Raw genomic sequence first — 24003 nt, forward strand, 5'->3', positions numbered from 1 at the left:
TATCAAATAGATCTCACCCTTTTCTGTGCTCTTTTAGGGAACATACCCAATAACTCTTCTGTTATTTCAAAATTTCTTGAAAAACCTGATTAAAAATTGTGCTGTTGATGAAATACCATTGGATTCACTAGTGCTAAAGAGAAATATACAAAATACTTCGATTTTTCAACTATCTGTTTTTGTATACAGGGTGTCTCAAAAATATTGGTACAAACGTTTAGGGGAGGTAGGTAACATCTAAAGGAATGTGAATCACATAGGAACCCATAACCAGAAATGTCACGGGAAAGTAGTAGCAGAGGCACAAGAAGCAGAAATGACACAAGACAGTAATTAGTGGCAAACATTTATTTGACATAATATTAACAATGGAGTACAAGATGGATGCATTTCATGATGTTACAACAGATGCTCGAAGGTTCCACCATGAGACACGATGCATGCGTGTACGCCAATCCGACGCAGCATGGATTGGCGGACACGGTCGAACACACCTGGAGTTTCTTTGACAGTAGAAGCAGCGCAGAAGAGTCTCACCATGAGATCCATTTCCGTCTCCACAGGCGATTCATACACGATAGATTTGAGGGCCCTCCCACAGAAAGAAATCAAGGCTTGATAAATCAGGTGAGCGTGGGGGCCAGGCAATGGGTCCACCATGGCCAATCCATCGACGCCCAAAATGCCTGTTCAAATGGTCACAAACACACCTTCCATAATGGGCAGGCACCCCGTCATGTTGAAACCAAATGTTCCATCTCACATTTGCTGGAACATCGTCAAGTAACCCTGGTAGAATTTGTTCAAGAAAGATCCGATATTTAGCGGAGTTCATGCAGGATGGTAACAGGTATGGGCCGACTAAGCAGTCACCGACCATACCTGTCCACACATTTATTGCGAAGCGATGTTGTGCCGCATGGGGGCACACACTGTGTGGGTTGTCATGAGCCTACACATGAGCATTGTGCTGATTGAATAAGCCTTCCTGAGTGAAATAAGCCTCACCCGTGAACAAAACATAGGCTGGAAAATTCAAGTCTTGTTGAACACTTTCTTGGAGAAACCACTGTGCAAAAGTCACACGTGCAGGTTAATCTTGGGGGAGCAGTAACTGAACCTTTTGGAGATGAAAGGGGTGTAAGGAAGCGTCGTGCGAGACACACTGTACACTGCAACGAGACACTCCTAAGGCAGAGGCAGCGGCACGTGTGCTTGTAGTAGGATTATTCTGGACTCCATTCAACACACTTTTTTCCATGGCGGGAGTTCACGTCGAACATGGTCTGCCCGCACTACTCCTGTTACCTCTAAATGATCCATAATCACACAAATTTTGATGCACATGTGCAAACAAACGGTGATCTGGTACATGTCTGTCTGTCTGGGAAGCATTCTCCATAAATTCATTGAGCAGCTCGTCCATTGCCCTCTGCTAATCCATACACTACGTGCATGTCTGCCAGCTCATAGTTCGTAAATCGATGCATGCTCTTCGTGTGGTGACTATTGCTTGAATGAGTAAACCAGAAATTTTCCCTCTCGCGAACTGATGAACATCGCTGTCTACCGACTTATGGTGACATTTCTGGTTATGGGTTCCTATGTGATTCACATTCCTTTAGATGTTACCTACCTATCCTAAACGTTTGTACCAATATTTTTGAGACACCCTGTATATATCAGTTGTGTGTTGTTATTCTACTCAAACTGATATTTTCAATTTTCAATTTTTTTTTGCCTCTGGACACGTTGTTTGCAATTCTAATAAGTATTTTTTGAAAACTCTGTCGGTAAAAGGTCTATTTGTTTTATCAGTATTGTTGTTTCATAATTAACCTCAATAGCACCGTCAGCTCCTGTCATATACTTTGTAAAAAGAGTGCTCTGTTTTTTAACAGAATTTAGGAGAGCTGACACTTGCTGTTTTTGTATTTCATCTGTCAGATTAGAAAAATCATAATATTTCAACTCGTTATGCCTGTTTAGATTAAATAATTTGGTAACAGAAGGCTAAGAGGTAACAGAAGTTACTAAGAGGGAAGATGTCTTGTTATTCACATTTAAAAAGCAATACAGTTCTGACCATTCACTTTTGAAATTTCTTTTCTCTGCATCCACTTTGTTTTTTTACTAACATTTTAAGACAATAGCATTAGGGCCAAAAAACAAATTGTACAAATTCAACTATAGATACATGTTTTGCCACTATGTGGTAGTACAATAACCAGATTAATAACCTATGCTTTGTCAGTAGACATAATGGCTGGTAGGAACTCTATGTTATCTAGTGTCTTATAACAACATCAACAACACCGGCTTTAGTGGATCCAAATAAAAAAAAGTCTTCCAACTTTCTTGCAGGCCAGGTAAATACAATCTTGATATAAAACTTTCCTCGTGTATCTTGTGTTTTGTCTATTTTTGTAAGGAGTTCCCCCTTCTTGAATGATTAAATTTAATTATAAAAGGTGAGATATTTATCCTGTTTGATTTGTAATTTGAATGTGGTGTAAACTGTTAATGAACAATATGAAAGTTATAATTTTGCTGTTTGCTTGGTCGATTCATGATCACATTGGTATGATAGTGCAAAGGGAGTATTATCAATCACCTGTTCTTTGAATGTCTTATTATCAATCTTTTTGTATGTATTTGTTTAATGTAGGAATTTGAAATATATTTGTCTAGCTTTTAAGCATTTCAAGAGGGCACATTGTGTATAATTTATAATGTTGGAGGTATTCTGTATTAAGACTTTTGGCTTCCTCCAGTGGAACTTTTGTAAAGATGATTCTGCTCAGGTAGCTAACAAACTAAATGAATATTTTGCATGAACATTCACACATGAGGAGTTCTTCAGCAAGGGGGTGCCTCCGTAGCCAGGTGGACAGGAGCAGCAGTGCGTAGCACACACTTCTTGATTAGACCGGGGTTCGAGCCTGTGCACACCAAATACGGAGGATGTGGAAAGGTCAGGGAATGACCACCGCATATCCCCGGAGCAATATGGCCTTAGTTGCTAATGCTCCTTAAAAAAAAAAACAAAAAAAAAAAATTCAGCGAGTGGAATGTCAGAGGTGCATTCAACTCTAGCAGTAAGCTAGAGAATCTTGTAATAATTGAGAATAAAATGGAGGAGAAATTGTTAAAGATAAACACAAGAAAGGCACCTGGGGTATTAGTATTAGTAACAGCCACATGGTACAAGAAAGCCTATGGCTTATGCTGCACCAGCCAAAAAAAAAAAACAATGATAAAAAAAATAAATAAGTAACTAAATAATAATAATTAATAATAATAATAATAATAAAAAAAAAAAAAAAGAAATTAAACCTATCATCCTATGCGCTTCCCTTACCCGAAAGTACTATCCAGATGACCTTTGAATTTCCCCAAACTGTCAGCCTCTACCACCCATGAAGGCAACTTATTCCAGTAATTTATAACTCGCTGGCTAAAATAAAACTTCCTGCAGTCCAATCTAAACATTTCCCCCCGTAACTTGAATTTATGTCCCCTAGTTCTAGCATCATTTATAATCTTGAAAATTTCGCCCTCATTCATTTTACTGATGCCTCTCAGAGCCTTAAACACCTCAATCAAATCTCCTCTAAGGGGTCTAGTTTCCAAACTCTGCAACCCACATATTCGAAGTCTTTCTTCATAAGGACGCCCTTTTGCCAATCTCACCAGGCGAGTTACCAGTCTTTGCACCCTTTCAAGAAGCTCGATGTCTTTCTTTAGGTGCGGTCTCCATACTTGAACACAGTATTCCAAGTGTGGTCTAACATAAGCCTTATATAATGGGATTATCACGTCCCCATCTCTACTTGCAAAAGTTCGATAGATCATCGATAGGACACCATGGGCCTTCCTTGCAACCTGTTTACAATGCTCAGAGAATTTCATGTCTGACTGTATCGTAACACCCAAGTCCCTTTCCTCCAGTACTGGGTTTAGTTGAACTCCACCAAGTGAATAAGTTTTTTTGAGATTACTGTTTCCCAGGTGTTAATACCTTACACTTTGTTGGATTAAAGCATAGCTGCCATTTTTCTGACCATTCCTGAAGTCTATCTAGGTCTCTCTGAAGAAGCTCAGCTTGACAGTGATCATTAACTACTCTACCAATTTTAACATCATCTGCAAATTTAGACATCACGCCCTCTATCCCTTCATAAATGTCGTTTATGACAATTAAAAACAACAGTGGTCCTAATACTGATCCTTGGGGAACCCCACTTCTTACATCAACCCAATCTGAGGAATAGCCATTTATCACAACCCTCTGCCTCCTGGCCCTGAAGCCATCCTTCTATCCATCTAAGGATTTTCCCAGTGATTCCAACCTGTTCCAGCTTATAAAGCAACCGCTCATGTGGGACTGAGTCAAAAGCTTTGCTGAAATCTAAATAAACAATGTCGAAATTATTCCCTAAATCCAGCTCGTGAGTGACCCTTTCGAAATAGCGAACCAGATTTGTTAAACATGATTTTCCCTTTACAAAACCATGCTGAGTATTCTTGAGAATTTCAATTCGATCCAAATGATCCTGAATTCCACCCTTGATCATTACCTCCATGATTTTCCCTACTACTGAAGTCAGACTGACAGGTCGATAATTTCCAACTTCACTTTTAGAGCCACCCTTATGTATGGGAGATACATTTGCACTTTTCCAATCCAAGGGAATCTCCCCAGAGTCTAGTGATGCTCGCATAATTAGCCTCAATGGTTCAATGCACTTGCTTGCCGCCTCCCTTAAGATTATAGGGTATATTCCATCAACTCCAGGAGCCTTACTGGTCTGTAGGCTCGAAAGTTTTTTTTTCATTAAATAATCTTGCGAAATTTCAATATCATTAATTACATATTTTTAAACTTTGCTCCCACAATTTCCCATTGCCACAAAAGGCTTTTCATTTGTAAATATCGATGCAAAATAACTATATAGTTCATCTGCAACGGCAGCTGGTGTATTTAATACTATACCCTTTTCCTTACGTAAAGGTCCGATCTGGTTTGTCCTGCTCTTCTTGGCATTTATATATGTGAAGAATTCTTTATCCCTCCTCTTTGCTCTGTTTGCTAGTGATTTCTCATAAACTGCCTTTGCCTGCCGAACCTTTTCTGTGGCTCTATTACACATCACCTTGTAGCTGTTATAGGCTTCAGTACTTTTTATTGCTCTGTAACCTTTCCATGCCACCTTTTTCTGCTCAAGTAATGCGGCAACTTCACTGTTCATCCAACTTGGAACCCTTCTCGTGGAGTATTTTTTTAATGGTATATACGCATTCAAGGCATCTGCGATTAATGTTTTAAAAGCGTACCACAGTTCAATTGTATTCATTCTCTGTGCGATATCTATCCCGTTAATAGAGGCCATGTTGTACCTTAAGGCATCATAATCTCCTTTTCTGAAATCAAAACCCATTCCTTTGTCTTTTACTTCTGCTACCTCTCTCGTCATCATCCACCGTAGAATTCCGTGATCACTTCCTGCTACTGGTTCTCTACTGTCAGCCCTGTTATGTCATCTGATTCATGTGTGATGATGAATTCTAGGATATTCTTTTCTCTAGTACTTTCCCTGACATGTTGATACAAATAACAGTCATCTAGTTGATTTAAAAATTTTGTTCCCCATGTCGAGTTTCCTTCCCATTTACTCCAATCAATTACAGGCAAATTGAAATCACCCATAATAAGGCATTGACGCTTACTTGCCCATTCCATTTGCATGTAGAGGCTTTTGTCATAATCGTCACAATCACCTGGTGTGTAGATTACTCCTACTCGCATTATACCTTTGTTTCCAACTATCTCACACCATACAGACTCTATACTAGCATGTGAATTGTCTGAATCCGGGAAAGCTATCGTCACACTCAGGCTGCTTCTGATACGAAGCATAACCCCACCACCCCTTCTATCTACCCTATCCTTCCTAAATACATTATACAAGCCGTACTGGAACTCATCATCCCCAATTTCCGGGTGGTACCACGTCTCTGTAAGCCCTATTATGTCCGCGTTACTTGTTTTAACCAGCAGTTCGAATTCGCTCATTTTATTGACGACACTTTTAACGTTACTGTATAAACAATTAAGATTTACTGTTCTTGTATATTTAACAACCCTAACACAACCCTTGAAGTTTTTTAGGCTCTCTTCCCTGATATTAGCTACCCGCTCACATGAAATGTTTCTGCCCCCAGAACATCTAGATAATACGTCCAGTTGGGGTAACAGATAAGAACTCTTAAGTTATGTGCAAGAGTTACTTTGACCAGTATTATCAGATAAACATGTGTCAGTATTACCCATATCCCCCCTAACTAGCAGTTTTCCCTGAACCTTTAAGGTATCCTTAATAATACTGGCAAAAACTTGCACCACCTTTGTTTAAGTGTATCCCGTCTCTACAAAACAAATTCCTGCTACCTACAAGTGTGGGCCATGCTGACAGAAATTTACCCCCTAAAGCCTTGCAGATTCCTTCAAGTCTTGAGTTAATCCACAAGGCTCTTTACATATAATCCCTCCCATCATGTCTGGGCAGAATTGCAGAAACACAGACATTATGGCCTAGCTCGCGACATTTCCTCAGCATGGTCCTGTATTTTTCCAACAAATAGTCAGATCGTGTACGTTTAATATCATTTGTCCCCACATGAATAATAATATTTTCTTTACCCCCTTTAAAATCTGACAGTCTGTTGGTGACATCATCAATGGTTGCTCCCGGCAGACACACCATGGTTCTGCTCCACCTATCGTTATTACAAAAAATATTCCCCGTTTTCCTGACAATGGAGTCTCCTAATAAAACAATGTCCTTTTTAACCAGAGTAGTTTGCACTTGGTTTTTCTGTTTTGAGGCTTGAATCGGGTGTGCATCACTCGGTAGATTGCTAGAGTCTTGAGTCCCCGACAAGCTCCCAGATGCATTAATCTCGAGGGCAAGCACTCGTTTTTTCAGGGACTCAAATAGTTCCATCAGTGCACCAAATTGTAATTTAAGATCGGTGCACTCCTTACATCGATCACGAAGAAAAGAATCCCCAGGTGAGGTAGGATTAAGTCACCAGGTGGACCTTGGAAAACATTACACAGGTTCCACAACGGATTAAATCATTACTTACCCGTAAATCGCCATCGGCTATTTCTGTGTGAGTCACGATACCCTGTGACGTGTTTAAGGCAGATCTCGTAACTACCATTATAAAATTAGCTAAATATCAATGAAAGTAACTTTAAAAAATATATCTATAATATTATTAAAATCAGACAGTTACTGGAAAACCTATAACAAAATAATCCAACAATATCTAAATAAATAAATATTTAAAAGCACTATCCAAAAGTAAACCACTTAACTGAGGAGCCCTGTCTAAGCGCGTCCGCTCACCTCGAATGCCAACAGTCTAATGCAATGGATGGGATCTATCCAGTTATATTAAAAGAGGCAGCAAAGGAAGTAAGCAAACCCTTAGTCATAATTATGAGAGCTTCCTTGGACTCAGGGGAGTTACCCACAGACTGGAGATGTGCAAATGTGACCCCAATTCACAAAGGAGGATCAAAGTCTGACAAAAGTAATTATAGACCTGTGAGTTTTACTTCTGTTCCAGGAAAATTAATGGAGCCACTGGTTAACAAAGCATTGCAGGATCATCTAGACAAGACTTCAGTTATAGCTCGGACACAGCATGGTTTTGTTAAGGGGAAGTCTTGCCTGACCAATTTGATTGGATACTATGATGCAGTCACAAAAGAACTGGATGCTTTGATATTATATACTTGGATCTTAGAAAGGCTTTTGATACTGTTGCACATGGAAGACTGTTGCACAAATTGGAGCAGTGTGGCATTGGAGGCAAATTGCTGCTATGGATAAAGGGGTGGTTGAAGACAGAGTGTGATAATCAATGGACACTGCTCATCGTGGACTGATGTTATTAGTGGAGTCCCTCAGGGTTCAATGCTGGGTCCATTATTGTTTTCTGTATTTATAAATGATATTGATGATGGTATATCAAGCTTAATGTCCAAGTTTGCAGACGATACAAAGGTTGGCAGGGTTGTCAAGGACACTACTGACACTATGCTGCTGCAACAGGATCTGGAAAGGTTGAGAAGATGGGCTGAGAGGTGGAAAATGAAGTTTTAACATTGACAAATGTAAAGTACTACATATGGGGAACAGCAACCCCAGAGCAACGTATCAACTCTGTGGTACTACACTGACAGTGGTAGAGAATGAAAAGGACCTGGGGGTAATTGTGCAGGCAGATATGATGTTCTCTGAGCAGTGCAGACGGGCTGCAAGAGTAGCTCATGGTGTCTTGTCAATGATATACAGGAATTTTTCTAGCACGGATAAGGAGGTGATTATTCCCTTGTATAAGGCAATGGTCAGGCCACACCTTGAGTACTGTATACAGGTCTGGAGGCCTCATTTCAAGAAGGATGTAGAGCTGCTGGAATGAGTACAGAGAAGGGCAACAAGATTAGTGAATGGAACAAAAGTGTACTCTTACGAAGAAAGGCTTAAGTTTTGCAAATTACAGTGTCTGGAGACTAGGCACCAGCGAGGTGATCTGATAGAGGTTTATAAAGCCTTGAATGGTTTGAGCATGCTCAATGCTGATGGGATTCTTCCTCTTGCTCAGAATAATCACCTGAGAGGGCATAAATTCAAATTGAGAAAAGACAGATGTAGGATAGATGTGCGGAAATTTGGCTTTAGCCAGCCGGTAGTTGTTTGGTGGAACAGACTTCCATCCCTTTTCATGGAAGTTGATAGCCTAAATAAATTTAAGACTCAGCTGGACAGGTATTTCGAACAAACGGAGGGGTGAAGTGGGTTGGTTTTTTTTTTTTTTTTGGCTGATGCTGCGTAAGCTTGCTTTCTTGCATCATATGCCTCTACTAATGCTAATGATGTTTACACTGATGGATACCAGAACATCCTTTGGGTTGAACTGATTATTTTGTAAGTGGTTCAAAAACACACTGTGAAGTTTTCAGTCTTTGGTTTGGTGGGAGAGTTGTAGTACTCGTTCTAACTAATAATTGTGTTCGTTTTTGATCTTGAGTTTTTTTTTCATAGAATGACAGGTGTGGTTGTCAGAATAGTTTTATTGTCGTATATTTCTATTTTTGAAGAAAACTGAATTTTTTGGTTTCTTTGGTACTTAAAGAACTCAGACCACAACTGTGTTCAGAAGTATAGAAGCTGGATTCTTCTGATTTCTTTGGTTGTATTAAAGAAATTGCAGTATTCCTCTTTTTTTTTTGTTTACTTAAGCCTTGGAGCTGACAGTACCCTGGAAAGATTTTCATTATACATTTAAACTTTGAAAGTGATAGTTGTAAAGGACATAAGATCATCTAACCATGTCTTGTTTAATGTTTTGATTTCTGCTATTTTTTTCAAACTTCATGGTAGCATGAAATATATAAACTGATTCCTGGTATATATCTTTTGCATATATATTTTATATAATTATGGCATATTTCCTAAGTGGCGAATTGTGTAGCTTTTCGTACCACTGCAATTTTTGAAAATATAAAATATAGGATAACAGCAGCACTACTTGTGGTTGTTTTTCGAGATTTATGTGTAGTCATTATGTTCTTTAACTTTGGCTAAATGGTTTTCTACTCTATATACAGCAGTTATGAACACCTCTGGAAATTTTTTGTATATATTATCACAGGGTATATTTTCCATTTTGCTTTTAATGATTGTTTAATTGAAAAAGCTGAATCATGTTTAAATATTTTGTATATTTTAGAAATGAGTAAACTTTTATTTTCTCTCTTTTTTTTAAATTTAAGAACTTTTTTTAGTGTGATCATAAAGACTGGTGTAGACTTCTTTGAAGTATGCTCATTCTACAGCAGTGTGATTTTCTCAATTCTTCTTCCACTGCCTTTTAACTGCCTTTAAAAAGCAGTTGTTAGAATCACTAAAAAAACTGTCCTGTTGTATTTTGTTTGTTATTTCAACATTATCAAGGTTTTCAAGCTTTGCTTTAGTCTCCTTTCAAGGTTAAAAAATTGGTATGAAGCTATGTCAAATGAACATGAGGTGTTGCTTGTGCGATTCAGCGTTTGGCCAAAAATTGCTGCACACCTGCCTATTGGCCAGATGTGTTGGCATAGTGACGTATCAGAGAGTCAAATCTTAATTTTCTTGTTTATACTCCAAATTGCATCACCATTATCTTAATGGAAGTGTTGGTTGACTGTTGGGCCATGAGGTAGGTATGTATGTATGTTTGTTGTGCACAAATCCTGGTTGGGCGCCTCCGTAGCCAGGTGGGAAGGAGCAGCAGTGCATAGCACACGCTTCTTGATTAGACCGGGGTTCGAGCCCGTCACCACCAAATATGGAGGATGCGGAAAGGTCAGGGAATGACCACCGCATATCCCCGAGCAATATGGCCTTAGTTGCTAATGCTCCTAAAAACCAAAACAACAACAACAAAAAAAAATCCTGGTTAAAGAAAACACTTTACATAACTTTCATTTTGCTCTTCATTTATAACCAAGTTTCATCCTTTGTTAAATTGACAGCAATTCATAACCATTCTTGCACACCCTCATTGTGTCATCACCAATTGCAATTTTTTAAAATAATTCAGATGTCTCATTTGCCATTTAATGGACATGTAATTCATCTTTACATAATGTTTAATATTGTAACTATGTCCAGTTACTTTTGGTAATGTTTTGGATATCTGCAGAGACTATTGGTAGTTTTAGTTAATTATATACCTTATTGTTTTGTTTTCAGTATATGTTAATGCGAACTCAGGACCCTGATGAAGGTGTAGCACTTGAAGCATGTGAATTTTGGCTTTCTCTTGCTGATGAACCTATTTGTAAACAAGCACTTGCTCCTCATCTTCCTCGTTTGATACCAATTTTGGTTAGAGGTATGAAGTACTCTGAAATCGACATTATACTCCTAAAGGTACATTACATTTCTTTATTTACTTTTTTTTTTTTTTTTAATTTTTTTATTTTATTATTTTTTTTTATTGAAGTTATTTGTGACAGCCAACTCACTGAAATAGATTTACAGTAGTGATGGCTAGTCAGTGAGAGACCTTATCAGTCACTTATTCCTTCAATTGCGATTTATTCCTTCAATTGCTCAGTGTCTTGAGCCATCTGTAATCTGCAGTCATAAATATGACTGCAGATTATGGATGGCTTGAGTCATTGAGCAGACCATTGCAATGTAACTATCTTTGTGCTGATATACCAGTGCTCAAGTTACAAGAAATAAACTGAATCGAACTATGTACATCATCCTACAGACCTTCAAAAGTCTGTAGAAATCCAACTGATTTGACAGGAATGATTTTACCTTGGTGTGTGTTCAAATAAAAAATTACAGACAGTACAACATTGTTAAAGCAGAACTGAATTTGAACATGAGCCTATTTTGCCATGAAAATTTGCTCAGATTGGAGGAAAGAATACAAAATTATTTATCTCAAGCTTTTCAAATTAGTGCAAAATCTGCTTTGCACTAATTTGAAATTGCAATTCACTTACCTAGAATGTCAATTCTAGGTAAGTGAATTTTCTCAAAAGGGGTTTACACAATCATAATAAGTGTAACAGGTTGATAAATGATAAAGTGCCAAAATAAAACCATGAATTTTATATCGTATACGAATATAAAATGATAATGAATGTTTTATTTTCATATAGGATATAAAATCAACATTTATTTTCATATGGGATCTAAAATTAACATTTATTTCCATATAGGGTTGGTTGGGATCATAAGGGCTGCTGCAACAAAATTCTATACATTTGTATTTTAACTTTTTTTGGGCTTCCAAATACTAGCCCCCCCCCCCCCCCCCCCCCACAGGCAAGTTTTAATTCAAATATAAAAAAAGTTTAAACCTCTTTATAAAAATAAAATTTTTTTTAAAAGATTTAAACCAGGTAAATTTTTTATATCTTGTAATTTAATGTGTAAGTTTATTACAGTATTTTGTTTTTATTAATCCATGCATTAATGAAGAAGTAAAATACATTGAAAACACCGAAATTTTTCCTGGTTGTAAGAATAATAAAAAATAGTAATAAAGTAAATGTACAATCAAATTTCTAGATACAAAATGATCGTGTTTCTTGATTTGAATCTAAAAAAATATCAAAAAATCTGCAGTCAATACATGCAGCATATTCAAGTGTGGATCCACGGAGGAGGAGTGATATTGGAAAATTTTACATTACATCGCTCCCCAAAAAATACCACAAATGCAATACCAAATTGGATTCCTGAGAGTGCAATAAACAGTACTCAGCAGGAGAGACTTTTTGGATTCTGCTCTTAGTGCAAGGGTCCATGAAGAGTGTAGGTATATAGACTCCATAGTGTACACTGAGTGGAGTGGACAGAAATCATGGGATACCTACCTCATAACAGGTAGCCCCGCCTTTCTCCTGGATAAGGACAGTCACACGGTGAGGCATTGAGTCCACTAGTTCACGAAATTGTTCCACAGGTATTTCCATCTATGCCTGTTGCACTGCTGTCCATAATTCTGTTGCATTCCTGGGTGGAGGATCCAAAGTTCGAACGGACCTTTCCAGAGCATCCCAGAGATGATCCACAGGGATCATCTTTGGGTTTGTGTTTGGAGAACGGGAAGGCTTTTCCATGGTGGTAAAATCTGTGGAGTGCTATTCAAATCATGTTCTAGTCACCATGGCTCTGTGGGTGTACAGAGACCATGAAGAGATGTAGATGGTCTGCAAGAATGGACACGTAATCTGGACTGTTCAGAGATGCGCCTAGACATACCAGAGGTCCCAATGTGTGCCAGTTGAACATGCCCCAGACCATTACTGACCGTCCACCTGCCTGAACAGTTCCTTGTTGACATGATGGTGCATAGCTTCTTGCGGTTTCTGCCAGATATGCACCCACCTGTCCAATTGAAATAACTGGAAATGGGACTCATTGAACCAGGAAATCCATCTCCAATCATCCAAGGTCCAGTGCTGATGTTCTTTCGCCCAGTTGAGGTGTAAAGTCCTGTGTCATGGTGTTAGCAATGGGACTCTGGTGGGTCTTGGTGGAGACGTTTCTGGCACCTGCGATACAGACATCGACAGCCATGTTCATCCACCACCTTTCTCTGCCCACAGCGCTGTCCACGATGAGATGTTTTTCCGGTAATGGTGTATTCCCGATACACTCTTGATACTGTTGAATGGGGTAGGACAATTTTTTTACCACCTCTACAATAGAGTGACCCATGCGTCGGGCACCCACTATCATCCCTCTTTCAAAAACGGTTAACTCGCAACATTTATCCATACTGACATCGAATTACAGTCTACGTGAATGCAGTGATGCAGTGTACCTATATACCTGCGAAGCAGTGAGTTTGTTGACTAGTGAGAGGGGTGACAGCATCGCTTTGCCCAGGAACAAGGTATCCCATGAATTCTGTCCTTTCAGTGTATAGTACATAGTATATAGACTCCATATAGTAGGCATGGCAATCTAAGAACTACTCATGACTTGCAGTTCTCAGGGGATCTGGAGGGCTGCACAAACAGTTCATGGAGAACTCATAGGCTGCAATTTTGTGTAAACAGCATAATAATGCCATTAGTAGCATACCCAGAGAAATATATTAAATTATTCAAATATTTCACCTTGCAAAAATGTGCGATCTCAAAACTCAATCATTTGTGAAGGTTAATATAAGTTATGAAGTTTATTTAAATTTTAAATTTGTGTGTTTTTTTTTAACTATCACCATTTACCATTATTTTCATATAGGTTTAACACTGTTAACTTGTAAAAGTTGAGAACACTTGAGGGTTGCCAATTTTTATGTGCATGATATGAAGGTTAGTTGTTGGAATGGGTGCAATCAACTGAAATGGATTACTGAATGATCATTCTTTTGTTTCCAAAAGATTATTTGGTGGGTTGCAGTCGGTTTGCAGAATGAATGAATGCTCTGAGAAATTCTACTTTAATCACCTATTGATTTGAATGTTTCAGAAACTACCAGATAATTTGATAATTTTCATTTAATTGTGTCCATTATTAGGGGTGTGTGTGTGTGTGTGTGTGTGTGTGTGTGTGTGTGTGTGTGTGTGTGTGTGTGTGTGTGTGTGTGTGTGTGTGTGTGTGTGTGTGTGTGTGTGAATTAAATTCCTCACTAGCTGTTGCTACCATGCTGAATGGTAGTTTTTGAGTTGACTTAAAAACTCAAGTGACTTTTCTTAATGAATTGAATTAGTGAAATCACTCATTTTGCCCATCACTAATTTACACCCCACCCACGCTTTTGGTGGATTAAAAATATAACTTTTAAAACACACACATAATGTTGGATAAGTAATTTGTTAAATTATTGTTATACAGTAGAACAGTGGTTATCTGGAATAATTTGAAGACTGATTTTTCTTCTTTTTTTTTATTAATGGTAGTATTTGAGACAAATGTTTTATGTTACAAGAGTAGTTCTGTCTTTTTTACATCATTATGTCTGGTGAAATGTAGGATTAGGAATAATGAGTTTTCTCGGGAACCACGAGTGATAGAGTTTAGTCATTCGCTTCTGTGAACTTGTGATATATTTTGTTCTCTTCATATTATGTTTAGTTTAACTCCAGATTCAGTAAGAATAATATCAGCCTGAAACTGTGCGATTTATTATTTTTCTCAGGTTTTTTTTTATGGTAAAATGTCAATGAAAAGAAACAGTGCCAAAATGGGCAGAAAACTAGGAAGAATGTGATACAATCAAATTAATATTATTAAGGAACTTGAGAGATTTCGCAGTAAAAAAAAAAAAAAAAAAAAAAAGAAGTCACAACAAATGAAACAAAAAACGATCAAATTATTTTAAAAAATTACTTTCAATTTTTCCTTTAAAAAATTTTTTTTTCCACATAAAATTTGCAGTAAATACCTATCTGAATATACATACATATGAAAATGTGTGATTTTTTTTTATGTATGAGTTATTATTTTTAATTAAATAAATACATTTTTTTTTAATGCTATGTAAAGTCTTTTTTTTTTTTTACCTTAATATGTCAAGGAGCAGTAATTGAAAAGGTGGGTTCATATACTTATCTGGGATAAGTCATTAGCTATAATAATGATAAATGGCTGAAAGTCAAGAGAAGAATAAATTTCAGATGGATAGCATTCAGGAAATATAGTTACATACTTAGGAGCAATATGCCAATTTGTCGAAATGTAAAATAATGAACCAATGACTTATGGAAGTGAAACTTGGGCTCATCAAAAGAATGGAAGAGAAGCTGAGAACTACACAGCAAAGAATGGAACGAATTATATTGAGAATTAGACTGTTAGATAAGAAGAGAAATACATGTATTAGGCAGCAAACTCAAGTAAAGGACGTTCTTATCAAAACTAAAGAATTAAAATGGTCTTGGGCAGGACACACAGCTCGAAGACATGATGACAGATGGACTAAGAAAATAACAGAATGGTACCCAAGAGGAGCTATGAGAAAACTTGGAAGACAACAATCGAGATGGACAGATGAAATTCACGAGTTCATGGGTAGTAAATGGATGGCTATTGCACTAAACAGAAGGAACTGGAAAGTTTCTGGAGGCCTTCATCCTGCAGTGGATTGAAAATAGCTGATAATGATGACGATGATAAACATGATGCAATGCACTAACTTGTTCGAATAGTGAATTTTCCATAGTCTGATTCTTTTAGCCCTAAAACCTTTACAGTCTTTACAGCATTCTTTTCTTTATAGGAAGTAATGGCACATCAAGTAATAATTCAAATGACACAGGCTGGAGTGTTTCAAAAGCAAGTGTAATCCACTTTGCAAAATACTGATTTAAAAGTGGGATTTGGTTTCAATGCCCCTGAATTTCCAATTTCTCTGACAGATTTATTACAGTAGAGAATTCTATGCAAACATGAATACAAATTGACCCTTCAATTGGTGCAGCAAAATTTGCAATATGCACTGGCACATGGCAGAAGCATGAAATTTATATATCACAGTGCTGGCTGAGCTACTTAAACTGAATGAGGAGTGTAGCAAAATTCACTAGAAGTACAACTTCTTAACGTTTATTCTCATACATGCTTGTAAAATTGTGTGAAAGCTTGTTCCAAAAACAATTTATGTGAGATGGTAATACTGCATGGAGAATGCAGCTGTAATGCCTAGAACAACAGCAAGATTATTTTTTGAGAGACATCCTCAGAGGCTGCAGATATCGTGTACTACACTACAGTTATGTGTGTTTTGAATTGCTTTATGCCAAATGGATGTGTGATGCATGAAAAAGGATAGATGTGTATAGATTTTGGAATGTATTCTGGCCTTTTTCATGTCACATGCAGCTAGCAATATCTGGGTAGCTTCTTCCCCATGTGGAATCAAGAATTTGCAGATTTGGATGATCCTTCAAAAAAGCAAACTGCATTCCTCTAATTTGTTTTTACAATAAGGTATGCACAAAGGTGATGATACAAAATGGTTGAAGTTTTGTAATTTTCTGTTAACTAAGGTAGAAGAAAATCCTACTTTCCCCAGCAGTACCCTGTGGACTGTCAAGGCTACCTTCACTTGCTGCTGGCTTCTACATGTCAAAACCCATACTGCTACAGAAATCCTCACCATCAGGTGAGATGGTCTGTCAATATGTGATGTGGTATATGGGGAGCTGAAGTTGTTGGCCCTGTTTTTCTTGAGAGCTCTGTAAACTCCAAATCCCAACAACATATTTGGTGCTAGCATGATGGTGCCCCAGTGCAAAATTGTAACACTACAACAAGGGGTATGATGCATATTTAAAGGTCACTATGTTCTCCCAATCTCATCCTGTTTTTTTTCTTTTTTTCTTTTGGGGTTTAGTTAAAGCAAAAGTGCATGAAACACCCATTGACAAGAAGAATTTATAATGCATGGGCTGAAATTAATTCTATGCATTATTCTTAGTGTTCATTCTAATTTATTATGTAGGTTACAAGCTTGTATTGTGTCAGAGGGAGGCCCATCTGTGCCTGCCTGGCAACCCAAAGGTCACGGGTTTGAATCCTGCCTCGGGCTTGGATCACAGTAAAATGCAAAAACCTTCCCAACAACTAACAAAAAAGAAAAGGAAAAAAAAAAAAAAAAAGAGGCCCATCTAGTTTATGGATAACATGTTGGCTCTATTTCAAAACTATGCCACCTTCCAGGTAAGATGTCTGGCTGGGTGGGGAGGATGCTGAGGAATCTGTGCCATACTGTCTTTTCAATATTGTCCATGATAACCCCCTGGAAAAGATTGAAAATATTGAAACAACCTTTCGAACCTTCAAGATCTGCACTGGGTTCTGGTCAAGAATCCTTGTACAAGAGGGCAACAACCACAGTCTCTCGAAGGATGTGGTTTTTGACCTCTGCTCATTCCATCGTTATCTTTGATTTATGTTTTGTATCATTGTGTTTGTGGTTTTGTTGTAGCATTTAAATAATTGATTTTTATTTTTTAATACTGATTAAATTTTAATATGTAATTTATGATACTTATAGTGATGCCACTTATATTTGTAAATTAGAATTTTCTTAACTCCGATCTCCCCCCCCCAAGCCTGATTGCATTACTCAGTTGATAACGAAATGTTTCCTTGTTGTTAGCAGCATTGTGGTATTTAGACTCTTATTAATCTTTGTTTACCTTATAACCATTCCATTAAATGTATGTAATAGTCACATGCAGTTTATATTGTCTTTCTTTTGATTGCTAATATGATTTGCTATGGAATACCACATATCCCTTTTTAATAAATTAGCATGAATGTGATTTTAAATATAGCTGTGTAGCATAATGCAATTTTATAGCATAGTATGTACTGTTGCATAAGTACAGTCAATTCCGGTTATTTGGGACACATCGGGACTAGTGCATTTTGGCCCGATTAAGCGGCTGCCCCAGTTATCCGAAGTTTCATGTAAATAGTTAAAAATACAATGTACCCCCCCCCCCCTTACAATTAGTTCACTGTACAATCAAATCAAGTTACAACAAACTCACCATAGTAAAGTACCGTTCACTATATGATGTGCAGTAAGCGCCGGTCATTGTGATCATGTTTGTGAATTGAATTTTAATTCTATTAAATAGCGAGTCTAATTAGCGAAAATAGGAGGAATATTATCCACAGGCTATGAAAGTAAAGATATATTAAGCACAAAAATTTACCCTTTATTACCTTACCAATTAAAAAATTAAATGATACGTGAAATTTGAAAGAATATACGTGATAACCGGAATAATTAATACGTACTGTAATATGTACATACGTTTAGTATGTTGACATTTCTGTTCGACATTTGTGTTTGGGGGTTAAAATTTAAAACAGTAAAAAGATAAGCAATCAATAACAAAAAACACGGCACACACAAATTGGAAGTAACACACTACGCGAAAGTGGGAACGGAGTAACGAGTTACAAAGCTTTAAAAATAGGAATGAAGAGAAGATTCTGAAAATTATTTTTTTTTATATGATTGAAGATTCCATGGAAGTGTAAACACGTTTTACCCTAATAACCCACAGAATCCCAGCTGTCAGTATTATCGCAAATTCAATAAGATCGAGTTTACTATCCATTTATGATACATTGCACTAACAGAAAAGCTCAATAAACAGGTGACTGCTAATTGTTTTATGGTTGTGACCTCCAGAAATCTGACCGAACTACATGGTATGGTCGGAGACAATCGTACGGTAATCTCCAGTGCTGCGGTCTCCTGCCCCGATTAAACGGCATTTTGTCCCAATTAAGCAAAGTAAACCCTGGCTATTTTCTCGATTGGGTTCTGGTTTTTAAGATTTGTCCCAAATAAACGGCTGCCCCGATTAACCGGTGGCCCAAATAACCGGAATCCACTGTATAACGTAATTTTATAGGCATAGTATGTACTACTGTTGCATAACTATAACATTGTTATTATTTGAAGATAATAAAGTACTCAAAACCTACATTGGTATTATTAAGTTTTTCTGAATTCAAAATAAGTATATAATGATATTTTCTACCACTTCTTCAGTGACTGCAGTTACTTCTTCATTACTTCAGGTATGGGCTTAATGGGGGATGTTGATACATATTTAAGGATATGTGATAAAAATTAAATAAATAGAAATAACAATAAAAATTGTTTTTTTTTCCTTTAACAATTTTAATTTAATTAACAATATAATTAAAAGAAATTATTTTTATTTCTATTTAATTTTTATCACATATCCTTAAATGCGTATCAACATCTTCCATTGCCCATTAAGTTTGAAGAGTAGGGTAGATGCCCTCGAAGAAATATCTTCTTTTGTCTTCTCAGCCTCCAACCCAAGCACGGTACTAAGTACTATAGGTTCTAATACCTCTCGTGTTTGGGGTTTACATGATGCCCCCGAAGAAATTTCAAATAGAAGGCCCATCAAACTCTCAGCCACTCAACTCAGTGCCAGAGCTCACTCTTGTGCATTGGGCAAAACAGTGGCAATCTTCAAGGCAAAATGCGTTGGTCCTACAGGAGTTGGTTAATGTCAGTGACTCAATTGTCAGGGAGATGGGAAATATATTGTGTAAAAAAGGATAAGTGGAATAGGATCAGGATATGTCTGCCAGGGGCCAAAAGTTGGTGACATTGTAGAATGTCACTAACCTAGATTTAATCTGTAATTGGGCACAACATTGACCTATACTTAAAAGTATAGGTCAATGTTGAAAAAAAAAAAAAAAAAAGTCACGAGTTAGGGTTAAATTTGAAAATGTCTGCAATTCTGCTCAGACGTGATAGGTGGGAATATATGATGAGAGCCTTGTCAATCAATTTGGCCCTGGAGAGATTGTGCAAGGGTCATGGGATAAAATTTTTCTAAGTGTGGTCTGTGCTTTTTAACAGGAGAGATTGCTTCTACAGGGATGGGATACACTTAAATAGAAAGGGTGCAAGAATATTTGCTGATACTATTGAGGCAGTGTTAGGTGGGTCAGAAAACTGCTAGCTTGTGGGGATTCACAGACTAGCAGATTTTTTGGCTGATGCTGCATAAGCTCATACACTTGCTTTCTTGCGTCACATGCCACTACTACTACTATTAACAGTAGCTGCAGACAGGGGTGAAAGTGGTTCTTGCACTGCTTATATTGGAATGAGCAGCAGGCTGGAAAGCAAGTTCAGGGACTGTTGGTAGTCATCATGGAACAAATAAATGTATCGGCTGTGTTAGGGTAACTAAGAGTAAGAACAGGTACGTGTATACTTGCATTTACACCAATGCTAGGTGTATAGTAAATAAATTTGAAGTGCTGGTCAAGACATCAAAGGCATCTGATATCCCAACAATATTGTTGGGATATCAGAGAGGTGGTATCACACAGATATAACGAATGCAGAATTGGACTTTGGGGAGTACAATGTGTACAGACAGGATATACGGGGGGGGGGGGGGGAGAGGAGTTATGCTGTTAGTTATGAAACACACAAAATGTAAGGAAGTGTGGTCAGTGCAATGCTGAGTCAGTTTGGTGTGACATAAGCACCTGGAAAACAAAAATGCGAGTAGGAGTGTGTTATAGGCCAAATGACTCTGATGAGTACAATGAACAGTTGTGTAGAGAAATACAGTGGGCCAGGAAATCAAATTGTCTTATAATGGGTAATTTTAACTTCACAGGTATAGACTGGAGCTTGTGGGTTGGCCACTCGCACAATAGCAAGACTTTTGTGGATTTATTGGATGATTGTTTTCTACAGCAGCATGTTCGAGAGGCAACCAGAGGAAGTAATACTCTTGATATGATTATCAGCAGTGATTCTTCATGCATTAAGAATCTGCAGATAAAGGAACCACTAGGTGGCAGGGATCACAGTGTGCTGATGTGGGATTTACTCAAAGATGTAACTACTATCAGCAGTAAAGGGAAAGGTTTTTGCTTTCGTAGAGTTGACTACAGTGGTCTCAGACAGTTTTTAAATTCTATACAATGGAACCAACTGATGATGTTACAAACAGGAAATTCTAAATGGGAAGGAAGCATTCATGAAGTTATCTTTGAAGCTACTAGGCTTTTCATACCAACTAAAAAATACTGTTCAAGGTTTAGACCTAAATGGATGTCAAATAAACTAATGAGACTCATGGCAGAGAAGAAAAGTGCATAGGATGCATATAGATTATTGGGAGACACAGAAGCCTGTGGTAGATATAAGCTAGTCTGTAATCAAGTGACAAAGGATGTCAGGCAAGCGAAGGCAGATTACGAATAATCTTTGGCAAAAAATCCAAAGAGGAACAGCAAAGACTTCTTTTGTTACATAAACTCTAGAATAAAGGGGATGAATCAGATTGGGCTACTTGATATCGATGGTTGAACTGTTGACAATCCTGCTCAGGTTGCCGACAAACTGAATGAGTATTTTGCATCTACATTCATACATGAGGAGAATGTCAGAAGTTTATGAAACTATAACAGGGAGCTAAAGGATTTTGTAATAACCGAGAGCAAAGTGGAGGAGAAATTGTTGAAATTAAACATACGAAAAGCTCCTATGGTGGATGCTGTCTATCCAGTTATATTAAAGGAGGCAACAAAGAAAGTAAGAAACCCCTTAGCCATGATCATGGAGGGCCCCATGAACTGGAGATGTGCTAATGTATCCTCAATTCACAAAGGAGAATTAATGGGTGACACGAATAATTACAGACCTGTTAACTTCTCTTCCGAGGAAAATAATGGAGTTACTGGTTAAAGAAGCACTGCAGGATCATCTAGACAAGACCACAGTTATAGTTCAGAAGCAGCATGAGTTTGTTAATGGAAGTCTTGTCTGACCAATTTTATTGGGTACTATGATGTGGTCACAAAGGAACTAGATGCAAAAAATAATTTTTATATTATATACTTGGATTTTAGGAACTCTTTTGATACTGTTGCACATGAAAGACTACTGTACAAATTTGAGCAGTATGGCATTAAGGGCAAGTTGCTGCTATGGAAAAAGGGATGGTTGAGTGGGAGAAGACAGAGAGTGGTAATCAGAGGACACTTTTCTTTATGGACTAATGTTATTAGTGGAATTCCCCCAGGGTTCGGTGTTGGGCCCATTGTTGTTTTTTTGTATTTATCAATGATATTGATGAAGGCATATCAGGCTTAATGTCCAAGTTTGCAGTTGATATGAAGGTTGTTAGGGTTGTCAATGACAGTACTCTACTGCAGCAGGTCCTAGAAAAATTGAGCAGATGGGCTCAGAGGTGGAAACTGAAGTTTAACATTGACAAATGGAAAGTACTGCACACAGGTAGCAGTAACTCCAGATTAGCATACCAACTGTGCGGTACTACACTCAGGGAGGTGGAGAATGAAAAAGACTTGGGTAATTGTGCAGTCTGATATGAAGTTTTCTGGGCAGTGCAGACAGGCTGCAAGAGTAGCTCATGGGGTCTTGTCAATGATATTCAGGAATTTTGCTATCAGGATTAAGGGGCGCCTCCATAGCCAGGTGGGAAGGAGCGGCAGTGCGTAGCACACGCTTCCTTGATTAGACCGGGGTTCAAGCCCATCACCACCAAATACGAAGGATGCGGAAAGGTCAGGGAATGACCACCACATATTCCCGGAGCAATATGGCCTTAATTGCTAATGCTCTAAAAAGCAAATAACAACAACATCAGGATTAAGGAGGTGTACTTGAACCTTGAAGGCAAGGGTCAGGTACAGAGGCCTCATTTTAGGAAGGATATAGAGTTGCTGGAATGTGTACAGAGAAGGGCAGTGAGATTGATGAGTGGAACAAAGGGTTGCTGTACAACGAATGGCTTAAGTTGCTGCTATGGAAAAAGGAAAATTGCAGTGTCTAGAGTCTAGGCACCTGTGAGGTGATCTGATTCAGGTGTACAAGGCCTTGAATGTTTTGAGCAAGCTGAATGTCAGTGGGATTCTTCCTCTTGCTCATTTTCTGCACTTGAGGGGCATAAATTCAAATTGAGGAAAAACAGTTGTTAAATTCATATTTGGAAGTTTGCCTTTAGCCAGCAGTTTGTTGATTGCTGGAAGAAGCTTCATCTGTCATCGTGGATGTTGACAACTTAAATAAATTCAAGGCAGAACTAGTCAAATGTTTGGAGTGAATTTGTGGGTGAAATGGGAAGGTCCCCCCCCCCAATTCTGTATAAGCTTGCTTTCTTGCATCATATGGCTCTGCTAATGCCAATACCTGCAATAATGACATCCTCAGGGCACAAGTAAACTGTGCGATTGAGGCTATAAAAGATAATTCCCTCAACTCTTTCCCATCTAACCACCTGGTAATGAGATTAAGTAAACCGGAGTGCGTGCGTGCGTGCGCGCGCGCGTGCGTGTGTGTGTGCGTGTGCGCACGTGCATATATATATATATATATATATATATATATATTTCATCTATAAACAAATCAACAATTTCTTGTGGCCAAAGTGATCTTTTGTGATGGTTATATTGCAGAGACAGCCAGTAAGTGGCTATATAGAAATTAACCTTTAAAACGGCGCCTCTGTAGCCAGGTGAGCAGCAGCAGCAGTGCGTAGCACACACTTCTTGATTAGACCGGGGTTCGAGCCCGTGAGCCACCAAATACGGAGGATGCGGAAAGGTCAGGGAATGACCACCGCATATCCCCGGAGCAATATGGCCTTAGTTGCTAATGCTCCTAAAAACCAAATAACAACAACCTTTAAAATAAAATTCTTCTTTCTAATTAGATATAAGTTCGATTTACTAAAACTTCTAATTCTATTTAATTCTGCAAAAAATTTTAAGAATTCTGTTATACTAACCCTTAGTTACTTACCATGCAGTCATTAAAGAAGTGGTAAGAAAATACCATGAAATATTTCACCCCATTATGTACATATTTCCAATTCACAAATAAAATCTATTTTGGTATTAT

General features: G+C 37.9%; 1 protein-coding gene across 5 annotated transcripts in view; it reads left to right on the forward strand.

The window, feature by feature from the left end:
• The window catches only part of Tnpo (transportin 1), a 563147-nt gene that overhangs the window by 129640 nt on the left and 409504 nt on the right, over positions 1 to 24003 (forward strand). For all 5 annotated transcript variants that reach the window (XM_090372882.1, XM_090372884.1, XM_090372886.1 and 2 more), the window contains one exon: positions 10815 to 10994. In XM_090372882.1, coding sequence (XP_090229008.1) covers positions 10815 to 10994 — 180 coding nt within the window. The remainder of the gene's footprint in view (positions 1 to 10814; positions 10995 to 24003) is intronic.

This window comes from Mastigoproctus giganteus, chromosome 4 (genome assembly GCF_048544385.1).
Source record: "Mastigoproctus giganteus isolate SK-2022 chromosome 4, ASM4854438v1, whole genome shotgun sequence".
Lineage (NCBI taxonomy): Eukaryota > Metazoa > Arthropoda > Arachnida > Uropygi > Thelyphonidae > Mastigoproctus > Mastigoproctus giganteus.